Source organism: Corvus brachyrhynchos, unplaced genomic scaffold (genome assembly GCF_000691975.1).
Source record: "Corvus brachyrhynchos isolate BGI_N302 unplaced genomic scaffold, ASM69197v1 scaffold4, whole genome shotgun sequence".
In the NCBI taxonomy this organism is placed as follows: Eukaryota; Metazoa; Chordata; class Aves; order Passeriformes; family Corvidae; genus Corvus; species Corvus brachyrhynchos.
The window spans coordinates 4,517,083-4,535,601 of record NW_008237878.1 but is presented as its reverse complement, the minus strand read 5'-3'; the positions used below and the strand labels follow the sequence as shown (position 1 = coordinate 4,535,601).

The following is an 18,519-nucleotide window of genomic DNA, read 5'->3' as shown; positions in this document are numbered from 1 at the left end:
TAGTTCATGCACACCATGTTTAGTCAATAAACAAGCATCCAGAGCATGTGGAAAGTTCATTTTCTAGAGGTTTTGGAAAAATCTAATTATGTGAGATAATGTGTTACGGTAATGCAGAAGCTAAAGTATAAAATACATTCACTTGTAACCTGAGCAGTGCCCAGACTGCTTTCTGTTAAATGTTTTCTGTTGGAAATTACTGGCATTAAAATCTCAGCAGGTTTTTTTTCTGATGAAGGAAAACCCTTTGAATGGTGCTGGTATTATGATTTTGCTTAAAGTCTTTACAAAATCTAATTTCATAACTTAGAATATTCAGGATGCTTTGTTTCCATGTAATATTACCAGAGAAATGGTCTGAGAAGTAAAGTGAGATGTACCTGTTCCACATTTTGCTTGGCTTCTTTGAATAGGCTCTGCTGGTATTTTAGGGTATTTGGAACTTAATAGGATATGATCTTAATTTCTTTATGGTTGAAGGACACTGAGCAAAATTTGAGAAATAATTTTAGAAATTAAAGGCTGTGTAATATGTGTTCAGGGCATGAACCTTTGAAGCCCTGTGAGCTTTATATGTATTCATGTGAAAATAACAGCATTTGTGCTTAGATAATGTGCAAAACTCCTACCATCTGCAAAAACTGAGGGGACAGCTCTCTTTGTGATGCCTCAATATACCATGAGATTTTTGGTCCTCAAACTACTAGAATGGTAAATACTTTTTCTGTAGCAGCTTGGGATTTTTCAGAATTAGTGGAAAGAAAACTCAGTAGCTTTCCAACAGTTTGGCAGAAGCTCTGCATTCATGGCAATGTTGTGTTTCCCAGGTGGATATTTGAGGATGTCCAGCCCTAGTGAAGGTAGTAAAAGTGTGCTGAGCTGAGCTGCTCAAGGATGGAAGGGCAGAACACAGAACACTCTGTACATCCCCATTAAACTGAGTTCCAAGAGCAAGGCAAAGAATGTTCTGTAATTCAGGTATATTTCAATTTTGAGCAAACACTTTGTGTCTTAGTGCTGACAGTATTAGAGGCACTTCTGAACACGTGCAGAAAATATAAAAGGGACACCTGTAGTTCCTTCCACTGTTGCAAGGAAGTTTTTGTGTAAATGTTTTATTCTGAGTATCCGTACTTAAAAATTACAATTAAATCTCTGAGAGACTTACTTTTTAGATATCCCACCTTCCAGCCAGGAGAATATTCAGATCTTTTGGTTTAGATTTGAGTTTCTCAGATTCTGAAGTCACACAGTGAGAGAACCCCAAGAGGTTATTTGTATAAGTTGTGTTACCTGGAAAATAATTTTCCTGCTCTCTCCAACTATTGCTGCTGTGTCTGAGTAGTTCTTGCTCTGTTCTTTAGGCCTCACCCTGAGGAGGGTCTCTTCTCACTCAAGCTTGAAAGTTCTGGTCTACTGTCAACTAAATCCGTATTTAATGACCTTATAGAGCTAATCTAATAATAGAAGTACAGAGTCTGCTTTTTCTTCATCTGGTATCTGCAGATAAAGTAAACTTTTACAGTTCAGATGGGTATGGATAAATAATGATTAACAGCCAAATATGGATATAAACATCTGTATTTAGATGTTGGTAATTGAGCATAACCACGTTTAAACACTATGCCTGGAATATTTGGTGTGCAACTATTGGAGACCCATATGACTATCAGAAAAATCCCACCTCATGAGTAAGGCTGGAGAGTGTTGAGTATTTTAAAGTAAAAATAATTTATATGAATTTTAATTATTGAAAGAAACCCCACCCCAAAAACAGTCAAACCCCTGAGAAATGCATAAGCAAAACAGCAATGTGTCGAACCTTATCTTTAATTCTAACTTCTAAAATATTGTTTATTGTGAATAAATAATTGCAAACTAATTGTTTACAACCAGATAAGCTGTGATAATTGAGTTGAATTTCCAGGAATTATTTTTGAAAGCTATTCTAACAGAAAATTTGTAGAATTAATATTGCTTAAGAAGAGAGATAAAGATACTGAGATTCAGTTCCTCTTCCTAGAGGTAGGAAAGAGAATCAACAAGTTAAGTGAAATTTTGAACCATATTCAGGTCTGTTTCCTGAACAAGAAAACCCTCATTAACTTGACCATTTCTCATTTTGTGAATCAGTCATTGATTAATTCAGAAGAACCCCATAAAATGGTACTTATTCTGTGTATAGGGATTGTTCTGTATGCATACATCTGCAGATGGGGAGAACATCAGGGTGTAGCAGAAGAACTAAAGGGGGGCCCTCAGGGTGACCCATTCCTCCCGGTGAACCACAGAAGTCCTACCAGCCTTTCTGTGGTAAGTTTGCTCCAGTGAACAAATTATTTGTCAGTCACACTCGTATTTATGTTTGTGATCACAGAGCTAACAATTTGTGCATGTATCTGGGAATATTTTTGTTTCCTAATTTTTCAATTAAATTTACTTTATCATTATATTTTAATTTCTTGGTTTACCTTTTGTTTTAAGGGGTTGGATAATGATATGAGTTACAAATCAATTTAGGGTTCTTTTTCCCTTTTCCTGTCTTGCAGGTTCTTAACATCTGGTAGGAAATGCATTGCATAGGAGGAAGGTCAGAAAAAGAAATTGATGATCCCAACTAAATGGAGGCAGGTAATGATGCAGTTCCTTGCCTTGTAGTTCTGCCCATTTGATATGAGGCCTATAGAGTAGCTGATTCTTAGAATGCTACATGATAGATAGTAATGAAGTACAGAATCACAGTCATTTTACCTAATTGGTCTGTAAAATAAAGTAAATTAAACCATCATTGTACCATTCTTTCCCTTAGATCACCCCTGTGATGAGATCACCCTGTGTACCACCGTTCTCCTCACAGAAAACATGAACAGTAAGAGGATCAGAAGAAGCCTGTGAAGTGAAGGACTACATTGCACTCATTTTTTTCTATAAAAATATGTCCTTATGTTGTAAACTGTTCCAAAGAAAACACTGTCATCCAAATGCAATAAGACAAAGAGCTTACAATAAAAGTATATAAAACGTAGTTATTTTAAGTATGTTTTTCTTACAAGTGCAAAGAAACATTGGCATTAGGTTTTTCATAGAATAATACGCTTCCAAAACTGTGTCTGCAGAGATGTGGGGTGTGGAGGACTTGAGCAGTGAAAGAGAAGTGTAAATAAGAGATCTAACTTAGAATGATGCTTCATTGTTGGCATGTTTGCTACTAAATGAAAATGTTACATCCATTTCCTTTTTATTGCCTCTAAATACAGTAAGATCCTCAGAGTATCTTTATTCATTGTTATACTTAACAGACTTGCACATTATTAAATCTGCAGTGACTTTGCTGCAGTGATGTCCCTGACTAGAGTCATGCTTACGCTGATGTAAGGAGAGTCGAACCATCGGTTCAAAGAGACCTGCTGAGAGCCAAAGTTCAGCCTTGAAATCCAGCCTTCTGAGAAAAGGCACAGAGCAATATCCAAATAGAAAATGAATAATGCATGTAAAGGGAGCCTTTAGCAGGCTGAGGTACTGACTATGGACCTGTTCCTGAAGATATTGCTGTTAGGTTGGAGTTGATGCCAAGAATTTTTGACGTTTGTGGGATAAGTCCATCAATTGGCAGGGTATGTGAAGAAGTGATTTTGAAAATGGAGGCTGTGTGGTAAGACACAGGGGCCTAGAAAATCTGCCTGACTATTGTGAGAGTCCATAGAGAGCTGTAAATAACCAGATAGTATTTAACCAAGAAGTAGTGCAGTAAGTAAACTATGAAATAAATTGTTTCTGTAATATGTCAACAGAGATATGTAGCTGGCAATTTTCCACCAGCTAACTTTTTATACTCTCTAGATTTCAGTTCTAACTTCACGCAGTTTCTCTCTTCTCTGTACAGTTAACCTACATCTTATAGTTTTTAACCTTAAAACTATTTAGAACTCTTTGTTTTGAATTATCTTGTGCCAAAATGTCTGTGTTTATAAGCTTTGTTATCTGATGTCAGTAGAGCTTGGGTAATGCTTATTATCAGCCTACTGCTATATTTAAATTTAGGAAAATCTGCCAATTCATAGACTTGCTGGGTAACTTAGCAGATTTTTTTTTTTCTTTTAGTGACAATATGGTGCATTCTGTACTTGTTGAGAGCTTCTAAATGTAGCTTAACCAGCTAATTAAAACTATGGAACGTGTATGAATGGCATTTATACCTTGTGTGAAGATTTGGTGTGTTCAGTGAGTCCTATATGGTTAAACAGATTCAAGCTCCCTAGTGCTTTACAGAAGGCCTAGATCAAATTCCTCACAGGGATGTTTGGGAAGGCATAGAAAATAACCTGCCACATTTGAAAGAATTGTTAGGACTGACCTTTTCTAAGTCTATAAAAACTTAAGAAAGAAAGATGAAATAAATGTGAAATCAAACATTTCAGGTGGTATTGAGGTGAAGAGTTGTTGCTCTGTAGTGTGAAGGGAGAGTGGAAAGAATAGTCAGTATGAGTTACAGAATCCCTAAAGAGAAGTGTCAGCATTAACAGATGCCTAACTCCTAACAGAAGTATCAGGAGAAAAGTGTAAGAATTGACGGATGGATAAAATACAAATATATTTAAGCAAGGGGTGATAGCTCATTGCTGCCTCAGTGCATAGAAAGTTTCTGTTAACTTGAGAAGCAGCGAGTTAACAGCATTATTATTTATCTTCTAATAACTGGGCTTAAGACTAAATGATGAAATAAAATTATTTCATCTCCTAAAATACAGTGGTCTTTAAAGTGGAGACTTGGCAAAGAACTACTGCGTGAAATTTTGTAGTTTCCACTTATTTACCACTTTTCGCTCAGCTATTTCAGAGCTATATTATTAATGTCTGTGAGACGTTTCTTGAAACCTATTTGTAATTAAAAGTCAGGAAAAGGTTGGTTCTCCTTTGTTATGCATATCATAATCCATGTGTCAGCACACAGACTGAAGTTTTCTCTGTTTTCTATTTTTTAGGTCATAAAATATTCTGAAAAGAATTCATTTGGTACACACTTACCTACAAATTTTCATTGTGCTAATTTTGTCAGTAGTATATAGACTGTGAGGTATTAATGCATTTATTAAGTGCTAAATAGCGATCAAGAATTTTTCAGATTTGCTTTTCTTTTTATGGCTAAGGATTCTTTAGCAACATACTGTGTTTTCCAAAGATAATTGCTCTTTTGAAGTGAAACTCTACAAATCAAATCTCCATAGTAACTCCGGATCTTCTGCCAACCTGTGCTGTTGCACATTTCCTTGTCAAACTGAACGTAGTTTGACAGTTGTATAAAAATCATCTTTTTCATGTAGTTAGAATGGAGAAGACCAACACTTATATTGGTCATTTTGCTTATAGTATTGTATATCCTTTCTCATTTGCATTGCTGATATTTTAGGTTTTTGGCATTTGTGGGGGGCAAAAAGTGTTCTGAAGTGGAATTTTAGCTAGTAGTTGTACTACAGAACATGTTTAGTGTAAGACAAACGTTGAAGAAACAGCTTACTGACTGAAATGACTTTAACAGCAATCTTTTAGCATGTTGAGAATTCTGTTTGTATTTTACATATCTCTGTTCAGTAATGAGAACTGATATTTGCCTGTCATGGGGATCACAAGCTAATTGAATAAAAATGGCAAAAAAATAATTTCTCTAGCTTAGAAATATTTTCATAAATAATGAGTTAGAATTGTTCATCCAATTCGTGTGAATAAGAAGCCTGAATCAGCTGTCATGTAAAGGAATCCATTGCTATTAATACTCCCCAGGGGAGCAGTGCAGTGTATCCCCTGTGCTGCTCAGAGGCTGTTCAGCTGAAGGGGAGCACTGTGTGTGCTTTCCTGATCCTGGAAGGAGGCACCACTGTGGGTTCCTAAAAGTGTGGGTCCTGATTACTGCTGGCACATAAGGTGTCCCATGAGTTGTCTTTCACTGTCCCAATGAAGAAACAGTTCTTGAGTGGCACTGCCAGGGTTGTGCAATCGTCAGACTGGGTGGATGAGGTAGCTCTGTATGAACACTGAATGTGTGTTCTGACCTGCTTTCCCACCTTAAAATGAGAAGTAGATTTAATGGATTATCAAAATGCTGTTGGAATGACTTAGTGACAGGATGTGTCTGCTTACAGAGGGGAAGTGTCTGTATTTTTACACATAGAGGGGGTGTGCACATGGTCTTTTTGATTAGTGATGACTTACAAGTTTTTAATGAAAATGGTAGCGGTGTGCAGCCTGGCATAACTGTCCAGTGAGCAGAAAGGAAGAGGCTGTGGGCTGAAGAAATTGTTCTGGTTTCTTACATACAGTGGGAAGTTTGCCACTTTGATGATTAAAAACGCTCATTTTGTGGAATAGCAATTGTTGTGGTACCTATACTTAACATTGTATGAAATGTATACGGGCATGTAAAGGTCTGTGTTGATGTCTATTTAAGAATACTGCTGATCAGTATGTGCAAATCCTGCAAGGGGGAGGAATTCATTATTTATGTATAGACTTTTTTATTCTGGAAGTTCAAAAATATTTAAGTTGAGACTTTTGGCTGCTATAACCCCTCTGCCTTTTACATATTCTTCAGTGTCTGAACCAGAACTTGAAAGGTTTGATGGCATCTTGTCTGTGCATACCGTTCTTGCCTTAGACTGAGTAAGTTAAGCTCTAATTTCAATATACAAGAGAAAGGAGAGATGGTAAAGAAGAGAAAGCTCCTTCTAGGGTATGAATTGAGGTCCCTGCAGTAACTCTGGCCTGGTCATGAGCATTACATTGTCCTGTGCTCCACATAAAAAAAGAATGTGTTCTTCTGAAAAAGGACAGTCTGGCTGAGAGCAGGAGAGAACATTAAACCACCTTCTTCATAAAATTCTCCTGAAACAAAGTGTTACTCTGAAAAGCCTTGAGCTGACTCTGCCTCTCTTTGAAACAAATATGACAAAAGATGTTTATAATAGCAGTAATTCCAAGATTTTGAGTTTGAAAAGATAGAGAAATCAGATAATACATAGCATGTAATTTTTTTCTCAGCATATTAAGGCACTTTTATTTGTTGAAACTGTACCTGCTGTATTCAGGCCTTCTGCAATAGGGGCTCCAAAAGTTATCGAAACAAACCAAACCCCCTACCTATACTGACGTTTAGTGCCTAAAAAATGTAAAACATGGAAGGTGTAGATAACTGTGGTTTTGTTATTGCTGCCATTGCTGCCACTTTGTAACCTGGTAGATTTTTTTAAAATACATGTGATCGTGTTTTCTGTACAGAATTTAGTATCCTACATCAACATGCAGGTTTTTCCGTTTTCCTGTTTTCCAGTCTTATCCTATGCAAAGATCATCCCATGGTTTTGAAAATTCTCCTTTAAGGTCTGTTTTTAATTCACAACAGATAACAGCAGTAATTTCAGTGGAGATTCTTTTGATTTCCATCTCTAGAAAAAAATAAGCATTTGGATATTTGTGGTATCTATGCATTCAGCATTTATTTTGAGTACTGCTGCATGGGGAAGTAGTTTTTAAACTGTTCCTCAGCCCCTGGTCTATAGGTATTCATGTCAGCATTTAAACACAGGAAAGATGAAGTCTCTGAACTGTGTGAGGAGGTGGTGTCTTGCTGCTTGTATTGCCCTGAGGTAAGGGTAAGGAATAAAATAAAGAATTTCTCAGTCTTCAAAAAAAATTATCTTTGATGTGTTGTTGTTTCTAAGAGACAGTATCAGATACTTTTCACTCTGCCGTAATTTCAAAACAGATAAGGATCTGTTGTATCTTTTATGCAGTGATAAAATATGTTGGTGGATTTTTTTTTTTTCTGATCATATTTTCAGTTAAGGGCTGTTTTTTTCTGTTCTGATGAAAAGGGAAGACTGAAAGAGGAAATTTGAACAGATGGATTTGAGTTACCAAGCAACACTTAGTTTCCCAGGCAATGGAAAAAGAATTGGAGCAGGTGCTAAGTGGATTTTATTCCTTTCTTTTTTTTTTTTTTCTTTTTTTTTAAATTATGGTGCACTGATGTGTGAGCTTCAGTTCAGCAGACTCTTGAAAAACTTCATAGAATGGTAAATATTCAAGTAGGTGATGATAACTACCTGTGCAGGTTGTTTCCTGTGTGATTTGAACAGTTCTTTTCTGTAGTTGTGGTAGCACACAGTCTGTGCAGCAAGGCTGTTGTCGAGGACACTGGTGTTGTTTGCTTCACTCCAATATTCTCATATACAATCAGCTTTATTTTTCTGATTTTAATATGTTCCTGTAATACTGGGTTCAGACTCTTCTGCAGAATGCTAGTTTCAGAGTGAAATAAGTGTTCTACATTCTGAAATGTTTAGACATTACCCACTACTTCTTCCCTCTCGAGAAAGACTGACTTGGTTGGCAAATCTCAACTGATAGGCAGAGCTGCAGTGAATTGGTGGGTGCCTTGAATTCAGTTTCTGGGAGATCCAAAAATAGGTTTTTTTTTTTTTTTTAAAGTCAATGCAAATTAATTTCTTCCTTTCTTTTTTTAGTAAGGTTGTGGTGCAGTGAGTTCTTTTGGCAAGCATAACATTTTAGCTTTAGGTTAAAAAGCATGCTGTTTACAAGTTTATTTTTAAAAAAAAAAACCAAAATTTCCACCTGCTAAAGCACCCCCAACACCCAAATTGTGTGAAAAATTGTCTGTCTTATCTCTTTAGGTTAATGCTCTCATGTCCTTCTCTGCCATACATTTGCATAACCTAAAAGCTACATAGAACACTTGGGTATGTAGGGATGACATTTCTCTGAATATCTAGGGGAGATAATTTTGTTAACTGAGAGCTTTGACGTTCTGTTACATGATGATATGTTAACTGTCATCTTTGTCAGAAAATAATATCTAATTTTTCATCTACCAGTATCTCCAACTCCTTTTCTGCAGGGCTGTTCTCAATGCACTCGTTCATCACCCAGCCTGCTCTGATACTGGGCATTGCCCCTACCCAGGTGCAGGACCTTGCCCTTGGAGGTTCCCAGGAGCACATTCCTCCAGCCTGTCACTGTCCCTCTGAACCATCCCTTCCCTCAGTGATACCAACAGCACTGCTCAGCATGGTGTTACCTGCAAGCTTGCTGAGGGTGTGCTCAGTCCCATTGATTGAGGTATTGAATAGTATTGGTCCCAATATGGGCCCCTGACACACACCACAAATATCGTCATGAAATTTTATTTGCATTTTAAAAAAACCTTGCTGTACCACAGAGCCAATGAACTTACACATTTGAAGTCTTATTAACTCTGATGCTTGCTGGCACTGCTGATTAAATACTAAATAGCCTAAGCCAGCAGTAATTTTAAATGCATGTGAGTAAAACCCACCCATATTTAGAAAAGCACTTCCTGGAGAATTACAGAACTGTAAATCAAACCTGTAAGTTATTTTAGCTAGTGATTTCACCAAGTCCACATGAAGGCACATGAGACATGAAAGGGTAGGCTAGAAAAGGTAATAAAAAACCAGTATATCCATTAATAAGTATGGACATTAGTAGATAACACTATGCTTTTCAAAATTGGAAAGTCCCATGCTAATCAATTTGAAGTATTACTGCAACATGGGGATGGACATCACACAGGGAATGCCAGCACTCGCCTGGGCTGGCTCAGGCTGTTTAGTGATTGATGTTTTATCAATGCTAAGTTTATAAAAGGATTTCTACCAGAAAAGTGAACAGCATGTTTGAAGTTCTGTTAATGCATGTTAACACCAGCTAACACATTCTTCAGTAACCTTATGAGATCTGTGCAGCAAGTGTGTGAAATATGTAGTACTTCTGGCTTCGAGTTGTTGAGTGTGACTCTGGTTTTGGCAGGGCTGTTTTGCTGCCATTTGAGAAGTTCTTAATTTAATAATTCAAATTGTTTTTGCATCTGCAATCAGGCTGAAGAGGAGCACTGGTTCAGAGTTGAAATTAAACAAGTATTGCTGGGTGTGTCTGTAGGTTGGAAGGTGAGGAAAGCACTAAACAGGGTATCACCCTTTGTCTTTTTATTTTTCTAGGACAGAACTCATAGGTTTCAGCTTGTTTAAGGAAACTGTTGGGAGGTTAGCTGTATGAATATGGGAAGAGCTATTGGAAAACTTTTTTCCTCTACTTAGATGAACTGGCCTATAGGAATACCACAAGCACTGTGTGTTGGCACTGCTGGCAACATCCCATCTCACAGTACCGTCCACATTTAAATGGTTTTGTTATTTTATTATTTATGAGGAGTGCAGCTGGCACACAGCAGCATCTCTGCTGTGTGTTCTGGATCTTGGGATTGTATTTGGTAATCTTTGCTGTGGCTTTACCCTTTTAAGCTTTGCCTGTATGCTTTTGATGGCAGGAGCAAGGGAAGTCTATTCTTAGTTACACCCTAAGGTGGAATTCCATTATTACTCCATGGTTAGTGTTACACTTATTGTAAAACTGATGGGATATTGCTTTCTTTTTCAACCTTATTAAAAAGTTCTTTGTGTGCTCAGGCTTCGAAATGGGAGGGAAGTAGTGGAAGTAAGTCTTTAAAATCATGGATTTGTTGGATAAGGATTTTTTAAATACTATGGATTACATAAAGGATTTGTTACAATAAGGATTTTACATTTTAAGAATTTGAAGATGTGATAAAAGATAGTCTTCTAAAAAAAGATCCCCAAAACCAAATACCTAAAATCCCCTGGTTTATAACTCACAACAATATTTCATTGATGTGTCCTACTGCAAAGTAAGTGATTCTCTTTAGTGCACTTGGGTTATAAATAAATGCCTATTTAAAAATTTAGCTTTAAAAAACAAAAGGCATATTTTTCCATGCAGTTTTAAAGCTTTATGTGTAGTGCAAAGAGTAAGTTTTTTAGCCAAGATGTTTCCAGAGTATATTTGCTTTGCAGAAGTGTAAGCAGCAGTTGGAACTTCTGTTTTCTGATTCTAATTGACTGCCCCTGAAAACAAATATATGGGCTTCCTTTACTGCAGGCACTCAGGGGTTTTGGTATGGGTTCTTAAAGAAAATGGTGAAAAAGTGAGAAAACTGTTTATCATCAAAGTTTCTTTTTCTGAAGATACGTGTGAAGCAATAACTCTTCCCTTTTCCTAAATTTGGGGAAGTAATTTTGGAAAGAGGAAAAGAGATTAATGATAATGTGCAAAACAGAAATGATCCCCTTGAAGGTTTATTCCTTCTACAGAGAAAAGAAATTTTCAAGAATTCCGGTAAAAGCGGAGTTTCAGTAGCTCCTTTCAGGAAACATTCTGTGTGCTTTCAGTTACAAATTAAATTGTCCCACATACATTTCAAGCTCCATATCCAAATCGTGTTTTCACTTGAAACCTTTTGTATGTGGTCTCTTGCCAGAGGACACTCTTCCAGTATGACAACGCACATGGTTGCTTAAGGTGTTTTTGACATACAAGTCAAAGAAAAGCTGAGTTTCTTAATGCTCAGATTATTTTTCCTCATAGTCTGTCTTTAGGCATTTTAGTAAAACTTTATAAGCCCTTCTTATATGCACGAATTCAAGAATAAATGGAAGTCTGATCATTGCAAAGACATACTTTGGCTCGTGATTCAATATGATGGTTTTCAACTGGTGTAAAAACTCCTCCTTTCTCCCTCCTACTCTTTACATCTCTGAGTTTTTTAATGTAGGCCAGGGGTGGTGTTAGACTCATTGTTCAAGAGTAATACTGAGGCCATTGAGATTATTGTTGGACTTGTCCATGGTGATGGACCATTGACCTTTGTCTTATGGCTTGCTGGTGGTGCCTGATTAATGCAGTTTCTTTCATATTCATCAAAAGTCATATCTGTTTCTTTAAAATGATAAATGGCGAGAGAATTGGGCATGCATCCGAGTATTTTGCTTAACTGTGAGAACTTAAGAGATTTAAATACACCTAATTTACAAATAAACTCTCTCCAGAACTTTTGTAGCTATCAGCTCTTCATATTTCCTCTAATTTTTTGTTTCATGTCCTTATATACACATTTTCATTTCTTCAAGCTATAAAACTTGTTGGGATTTGACAAAATTTCTTCAACAGGTTTTCCCAGAGCTCCAATACCTATAATGGTGAATTTTAAAAAGACAGTCCATGGTAACATGATTTTTAAAAACCTTTCCAATAACCAGGCTCGTTACTCCTGCACACTGGAGACAGACATGGGAATTTTGTGTTGTCAGTTTATGGTTTCCAGAAAGATAAAGTGTTTGATCAGGATTTTAAAAATCTACTTTCATTTAAATTACTATGAGACTCTTTTGGCTGGGGATAGATGTGAAGAGTTAGAAAAGAGCAGATGTATGTTAAGAATGAATTCATTCCTGTATGTTACATTTTTCTAGTATTCTGGTTAAATTGAATTTGATCAGTGTTTCTAATGGTATTTTTGGCTGAAGAAACACTGCTATTTAGACACTTTAGGTAAGTGCTGTGCTTTTACTTAAATGATTGATCATAATATTAAAATACTGATGGTCTAAATTTTAAAGTTCAGACAGGCTGATCCTGTAGAAGAACTATCAAGGCTTTCTTTTCCAGGAGAATGGAACCAGTGTGCTTTGAGGTGTTTGAGAGAACTAGCAGCTCCTGCACCATTGCCTGCTGTGATTTACAGATTTGTACATTTTGTCTATGAAGGCAAAAAGCTGCATTTACTGACAGTGGTTTCTCATGCCAGTTTTAATGCTGCCTTCTTTAATAATTTCTTTCTTCTTCCAGTGGTTATTTGATTCTGATGGTTTTATTGACTTTATGTCTTTATTTTTCAGAAGTCTTGAATTTTTTGTTAATTTTTAAACATCTTATTGTTTTTGGTTCCATTTTCCTTCTATTCTTTAATCAGTAGAAGCATACCAGTTGAAATGCAAACACACTGACAGTTTCACACCATCTCTAAATTGCTTATTTTCCTGATCTTTTCCTTTCTAGCACTTTGTGTCATTATTTTAGGCAGTTCTGTGTAAATAAAGGTAAAACCTTGAACTACATTTACAGGGTTGGTATCATTGAATGAAAACAACACAGTCGTGATGTCTTGGGAACATTAATAAAATACTTCAGAAACAGAGTAAAGAAGGATCAGTTTTCAGCACCCTGACTTTCCTGCAGCCAAGAGATGAAGCATGTTTTAATAAAGCTGGGATAAAACCACACTTTTATTTGGGTAATTAGCATTAGATTCAGATTATACTATGTAGTGGGGATTTTCAGCCCCAGTGAATAATGACAAAATCTTGCAATATCTTCATATCAATTTCTGAACAAAAGGGTAGAATTCATTTTCCCACCAGTATTTTAGGATTATAAATATAACCTACCTCCTCTTTGGAGGTTTTTTTTTGGTGTTTGAATTATTGTTAAAATTGTGTGCTAAGTTTACTTCTGAGGCCAATACAAGATGTTAACCTAATACTGCGGAAGGAGAAAGCCAGGTTTGGGTTGAAACTTATTTTAGTCTAAAACCAAAGACTATTAAAGTAAACTGAATGTGAAGATGATCTGATTACCTGTCAATTTTGTGTGGGTGCATTAATCGCCTTGACAGCTAAGCATCATCAGGAAAGACAAGGTGTGGGCATTTGGTTACACAGAATTAGAATTAATTTGCCTGTGCAAAGTGGTTGCTCAGAATTACTACGAATTGCAGATGTCATATAGAGGGATATAAAGAAAATCTAATTTTATAAATGATTGCAACTCTGAGAGATTTTTAGTATAGGCTTTGATCATTGCAGAGATGATGAAACAAGTACTTTTAAGTATCAAGAGTCCATTCAATAAAGTTTACGTTAAAAGAAACTATCCCTGATAAGATTTTGATTTTTTTCCCCCCACATGTTCTTCTTTGTCTTTCTGGACTTTTTATTAAAAGAAATTGAAAACAAGAAAACCACATCATTCCAGAAATGATGTAATGGATAAAAATCTGGTTTCCTTAGGCTATGAGGACTTTCTGAAATCTCCAGAATATCTCTTGCTTAGCTGTTCAGGCAAATTTTAAAGCCTTCAGATGACCTCAGAGTAAGAAAATCAGTGTATCATGTACATAAACTGTATCCTTAAATTAGTACCCCCAAAGTATATCCCTGAATCAAGTACCCCAAATGAAAAAGCACATACCTAGAACAACATAAATTCAAGAACTGAGCCTTGTGGGAGTCTCCAAACATTTGAATCTGATTGGAAGAAAACCCACACAAAATAATAAAGTGGGAGTCATTTTCTGATCTTCTCCAGAATCCTAAAGTCTGCTTCGTTTTACCATCAGGGATAGGGAAGAAAAGCTTTTAAGTCAGCCAGCATCAGATTGATTCATAAAGCAAACAGGAAAAGCATTATGAGGCAAAGGCTTCATGCTATGATAGACATCTCGGAATATGCATCTTTGGCAGTCTATTCATCTTTGGCTAAGGGGGTGGAAACTCTGGTTTGTCTCCCTGGGCAATGTGTGGAATCCTGTTTATATTCCAGCTCAGTTTATATGGCCTTGGGGAGCAAAGTCTGGTCTTAGAATTAGCTGTAATTTTTGCTGATCTGATAGTGGTATGGCTGGCCAACTATTCTTTTGTATAACTATATGACAAATTCATTACATACTCCTATTTTTTAAAAACAGTTGTGCAGTGAAGGTACTTGTTTGATCTAAGACAAACAGCTGCTGGTGGTGGAGAGATTCCTTGCATAGGTGATTTGCAAAGATTTCTTTCTCTTTATAATATGGAGAGTTGCATTTAAATTAAAAGAAAAAAACCAATGAAAAAGGACTACTCAGAGATACTATTTCATAAATGCAGAAAGAATTCTGTAAATGCCAAAGCGTTTGAAAAAATCATAAAAGCAAAATTATAAGTTCACTGTTATCTGTTAGGTGCAGTTTAAATATGTGTATATGTACCTGCAATATGTTTAACCTAATAAAAAACCATTCAGACTTACTTAGCGTTAGGTATACCAACTTGTCTCTTTCAGTTACTTTAATATATTAGGTCACACATTTTTTAAATCTATTTTATAAAGATGTTTATTAGCAGTAGACTTTAGTTTAATAACATACATTAAATCACTCCTACTACTTGGTCTTTGAGAACAGTTGTTTCTCACAGTTGTGGATCAATATGTTTGTTGCTACACAGAAGAAGAAACTGATTGATAGTTTGTGATACAAAAAATTATGGCTTTTAAACTTGTGGGCTATAAAGTAGGCAAGACCTAGGTGAATGACCTTGGCTCCTTGGCCTCAAGCATAAATGTCTTTTTCATGGCTACAAGGTTAGTTCAGGAGTGTATGTGGAGCACTGCAGTAGAAAAAACTGAGACATAAAGACAATCAAGGATGACACTCCTGTCCTTTAGAGCAGAAGGACTCCAAAGGAGTAGAAATGGGACTATATCTGTCCTGGTTCAGGTTTTTTTAATAATAAATCTCAGATGGTTTATGGGAAGGGAATAAGCATCACCAAATTCTCAAATGAAAATGTTTTGTCACACCTTTACTCCACTTTTTTCCAGGTAGTTATGTGAGTTTTTTATTGGGATGTATCATACCAAGATACAGCTCTGGTTTTATGAGACTGAGTGATGCTGTCTTCATATTCTTGTAGGGGTTTTTAATTATTATTTTTATGAAGACCAGTATGTATTGGTTCTGTTAACTTTGTCTTAACTAATGCAATCCATTTTTCTTTTGCCTGTGGATTAAGATGCATAAAAAACAGTATGAAAATGTGAAAACTGAAATGTAATTGCTACTGTAGCGTGTGCTGCATCAGCCCACTACATAATTATTATCCTTAAAATGTCAAATTTGAATATAATGTCTTTAAATTGCTTATTTCAGACATTAGAGGAAAAATTAAGAAGACACGACTGTAAAAGATTTAACACTTAGCAGTGTTTGAATTAGTAACACAATTGAATTAAGTTTGGGTGTTTAAGCAGCAATAGCAGCATTGTATTTGGACTAAGAGAGTCTTTGCTGGGTTGTCACGCTTGACATGAATTATTGATAAGGGGTTTCAGAAATAGCACATGTGCTGGCAGAGTTGACTGTAACATGAGATCGGGACTGCAGCGATGGCAGGGGGGTTACAGCCAGGGAAGCACCTGTAGCACTTGGAGTTACATGCTTCTCATCATCCCACTTTTGTTGCAATGAGTTCATATGAGCAATTAAAATAATGGGAAGATGAGTCGTCAGGCTTATTTCTATCGTGTTCCTCCACAGGAATTGCATAGAAGAACCCAACTTCAGCCTGAGCCAGCAAAGACGAAGGCTCTGCAAACAGTTATCGAAATGAAGGTATGGTCTCTGCATGTTTCCCTGTGTGGTGTTTTTTCAGCATGATGTTGTGTACTGGGTATGGCTGGGATGGAGTCAATTTTCCCTGGAGCAGCATGTCTGGTGCTGTGTTTTGAATTTCAGACTGAAACAGTGTTGATAACATGCTGAAGTTTTAGCTGCTGTCCGAAAGGGCTTACACAGAGTCAAAGCTTTCCTAGTTTCTCCCTCTGCTCCCACCCTGTAAGTAGGGTGGGGATGGACAAGAGGCTGGGAGGGAGCACAGCAAGGACAGCTGACCCAAATTCACCAAAGGGATATTCCATCCCATCACGTCATGCTCAGCAAACTGAAGGGAGGACATTCAGAGTCACGGCATTTGTCTTCTGAAATAACTCTTGTGCCCGATGCAGCCCTCCTCTCCTGAAAACAGCCAGGCATCTGCCTGCCCATGGGAAGCAGTGCATGAATTCCATATTTTGGTTTGCTTGCATGCACAGCTTTGCTTTACATATTACACTGGCTTTACCTCAAACAATGGGTTTTCCCACTTTTGCCCTCTGGTTGTCTTGCCCGTCCCACTGAGGGGGCGTGAACGAGCAGCCGTGACACTCAACTGCCTACCAGGGTTGATTTATGACTGTTTAGTCATTAAATGCTTCCTTTACCATGTCAATTTTGTTATGTAGCTAGGAATAATTAGTATTTATTTCTCCTGGTGTGCTTACTAAATAAAATTGATTTAAAAAAATCAAGTGTAGCGTTGCTGAATAATGATAACTGAATATTGCTTTTTAAAAAGACTAGGGTGTGTGTGTATGTGTGTTTTAGGAGAGCCAAAGTACATGGACTAAACTGACAAACAGAAGTCCGAGGCAAACTGTCCAAGGCTAATGTAAAATGTTTTCCTTCTCTAAGTTTAAAACTAATTCTTCTGTTGGTTGTTATTAGGCCATAATTTTACAGCCAACCTAAAGAAAATACTGGTTGCATCAGCAGATATGAAAAAATACGATGAAACAGCTCTCTTAGTCCTGACTATAGTTCACCTTTTTTGATACATAATATTACTAAAGTGTTGTGACTTTTCCCTCCACAATAACAAAGAATAAAAATAGTAATTTAAAAAGTGAAAACGGATATTTTTGCATAATTCTATGAGTCTGGAATGTTCATCTTTAAGAAAAATACCATGAGACCTGAGATAATTTGTGAGTTGGCAATGCTGCCTGAAATTCATTAACGATGGTCTTTCAGTCTTAAAAGGAAGTGCAAATTAAAGGCCTCATTTTGCCAGTGACTTCTGTTATGAGCAAATGAGTTTAGCATGTCTGAACATTGTGGTAAATACACAGTTAAAACAACAGCAGGACTTTATAAATACAGTCTCTGTCTTTTAATAGATAATAATTAGTTTGGATTATATGAGTAACAAATAAGGTACATTGATTACAGAATTCCATTTCTGGATGTATATTTGCTTTGGACATTAGTTCAGAAGTCTTTGTATGAAATCTAAAATATGTCTTTGCAGTAACTCATTGCCCTATGTGAATGGAAAAGTAAGGGAGTGGCTGAGAAACTTGGTTTTTCTCTTAATATTCAGAGCTATGAAAGTTTAGGGATACAAAAACAATGTGATAGAATAATTTATAATCTTTCATGTAGGTTATTAACAATGTAAAGGACATGTTGAAATTGATTTTCAATTCCTCTTCCTGTACCAAAACTCTGAAAGGAACAGGGATAGGGGGTACATGACACATGAATGACACGTGTGATGACTGTAGTTGCTCCTGTCTGTCTCTGTCTGTTGCTGAAGACAGTGTTTTCTGTTTGACTCCCAGGAGAGGTGGGCATGGTGCAATGTTCCACTGTTTAAAACTTGAATCTTCATAGTGAGGGCTTTCATTTGTCATGAGTGAGCTGAAATCATGTTGCTGGAGTACTGATGCCAGGCTGCTTTTTGGCTCTGAGTCATCCAGTTCTTTCTGTCCCTGTGAACACACGCCCCGTTGGGGTTGCCCCTGTCTAAAATAGGCCTAATATTGAAAAGAAAAAGGGGCAAGATGTTGAAATCCCCATGATTAAACAGTTTTCACTACAAGTTCCAGATTTGGACTGTTTTCAAGTAAATTTAAATTGTCTTAATCCAGACAGCATTTGTTTTGAAAAAAATGTGGAACATTTGTTTTGAATGATCAAGCATTGAAGGAATTGTTTCCCTA

The 18,519-nt window shown here is 36.6% G+C and overlaps 1 protein-coding gene across 17 annotated transcripts in view; it reads left to right on the top strand.

Annotated features, from left to right (window-relative positions):
• The window catches only part of ERC2 (ELKS/RAB6-interacting/CAST family member 2), a 432,041-nt gene that overhangs the window by 81,225 nt on the left and 332,297 nt on the right, over positions 1-18,519 (top strand). For all 17 annotated transcript variants that reach the window (XM_017732424.1, XM_017732423.1, XM_017732425.1 and 14 more), the window contains one exon: positions 16,238-16,312. In XM_017732424.1, the coding sequence (XP_017587913.1) occupies positions 16,238-16,312 (75 nt within the window). The remainder of the gene's footprint in view (positions 1-16,237; positions 16,313-18,519) is intronic.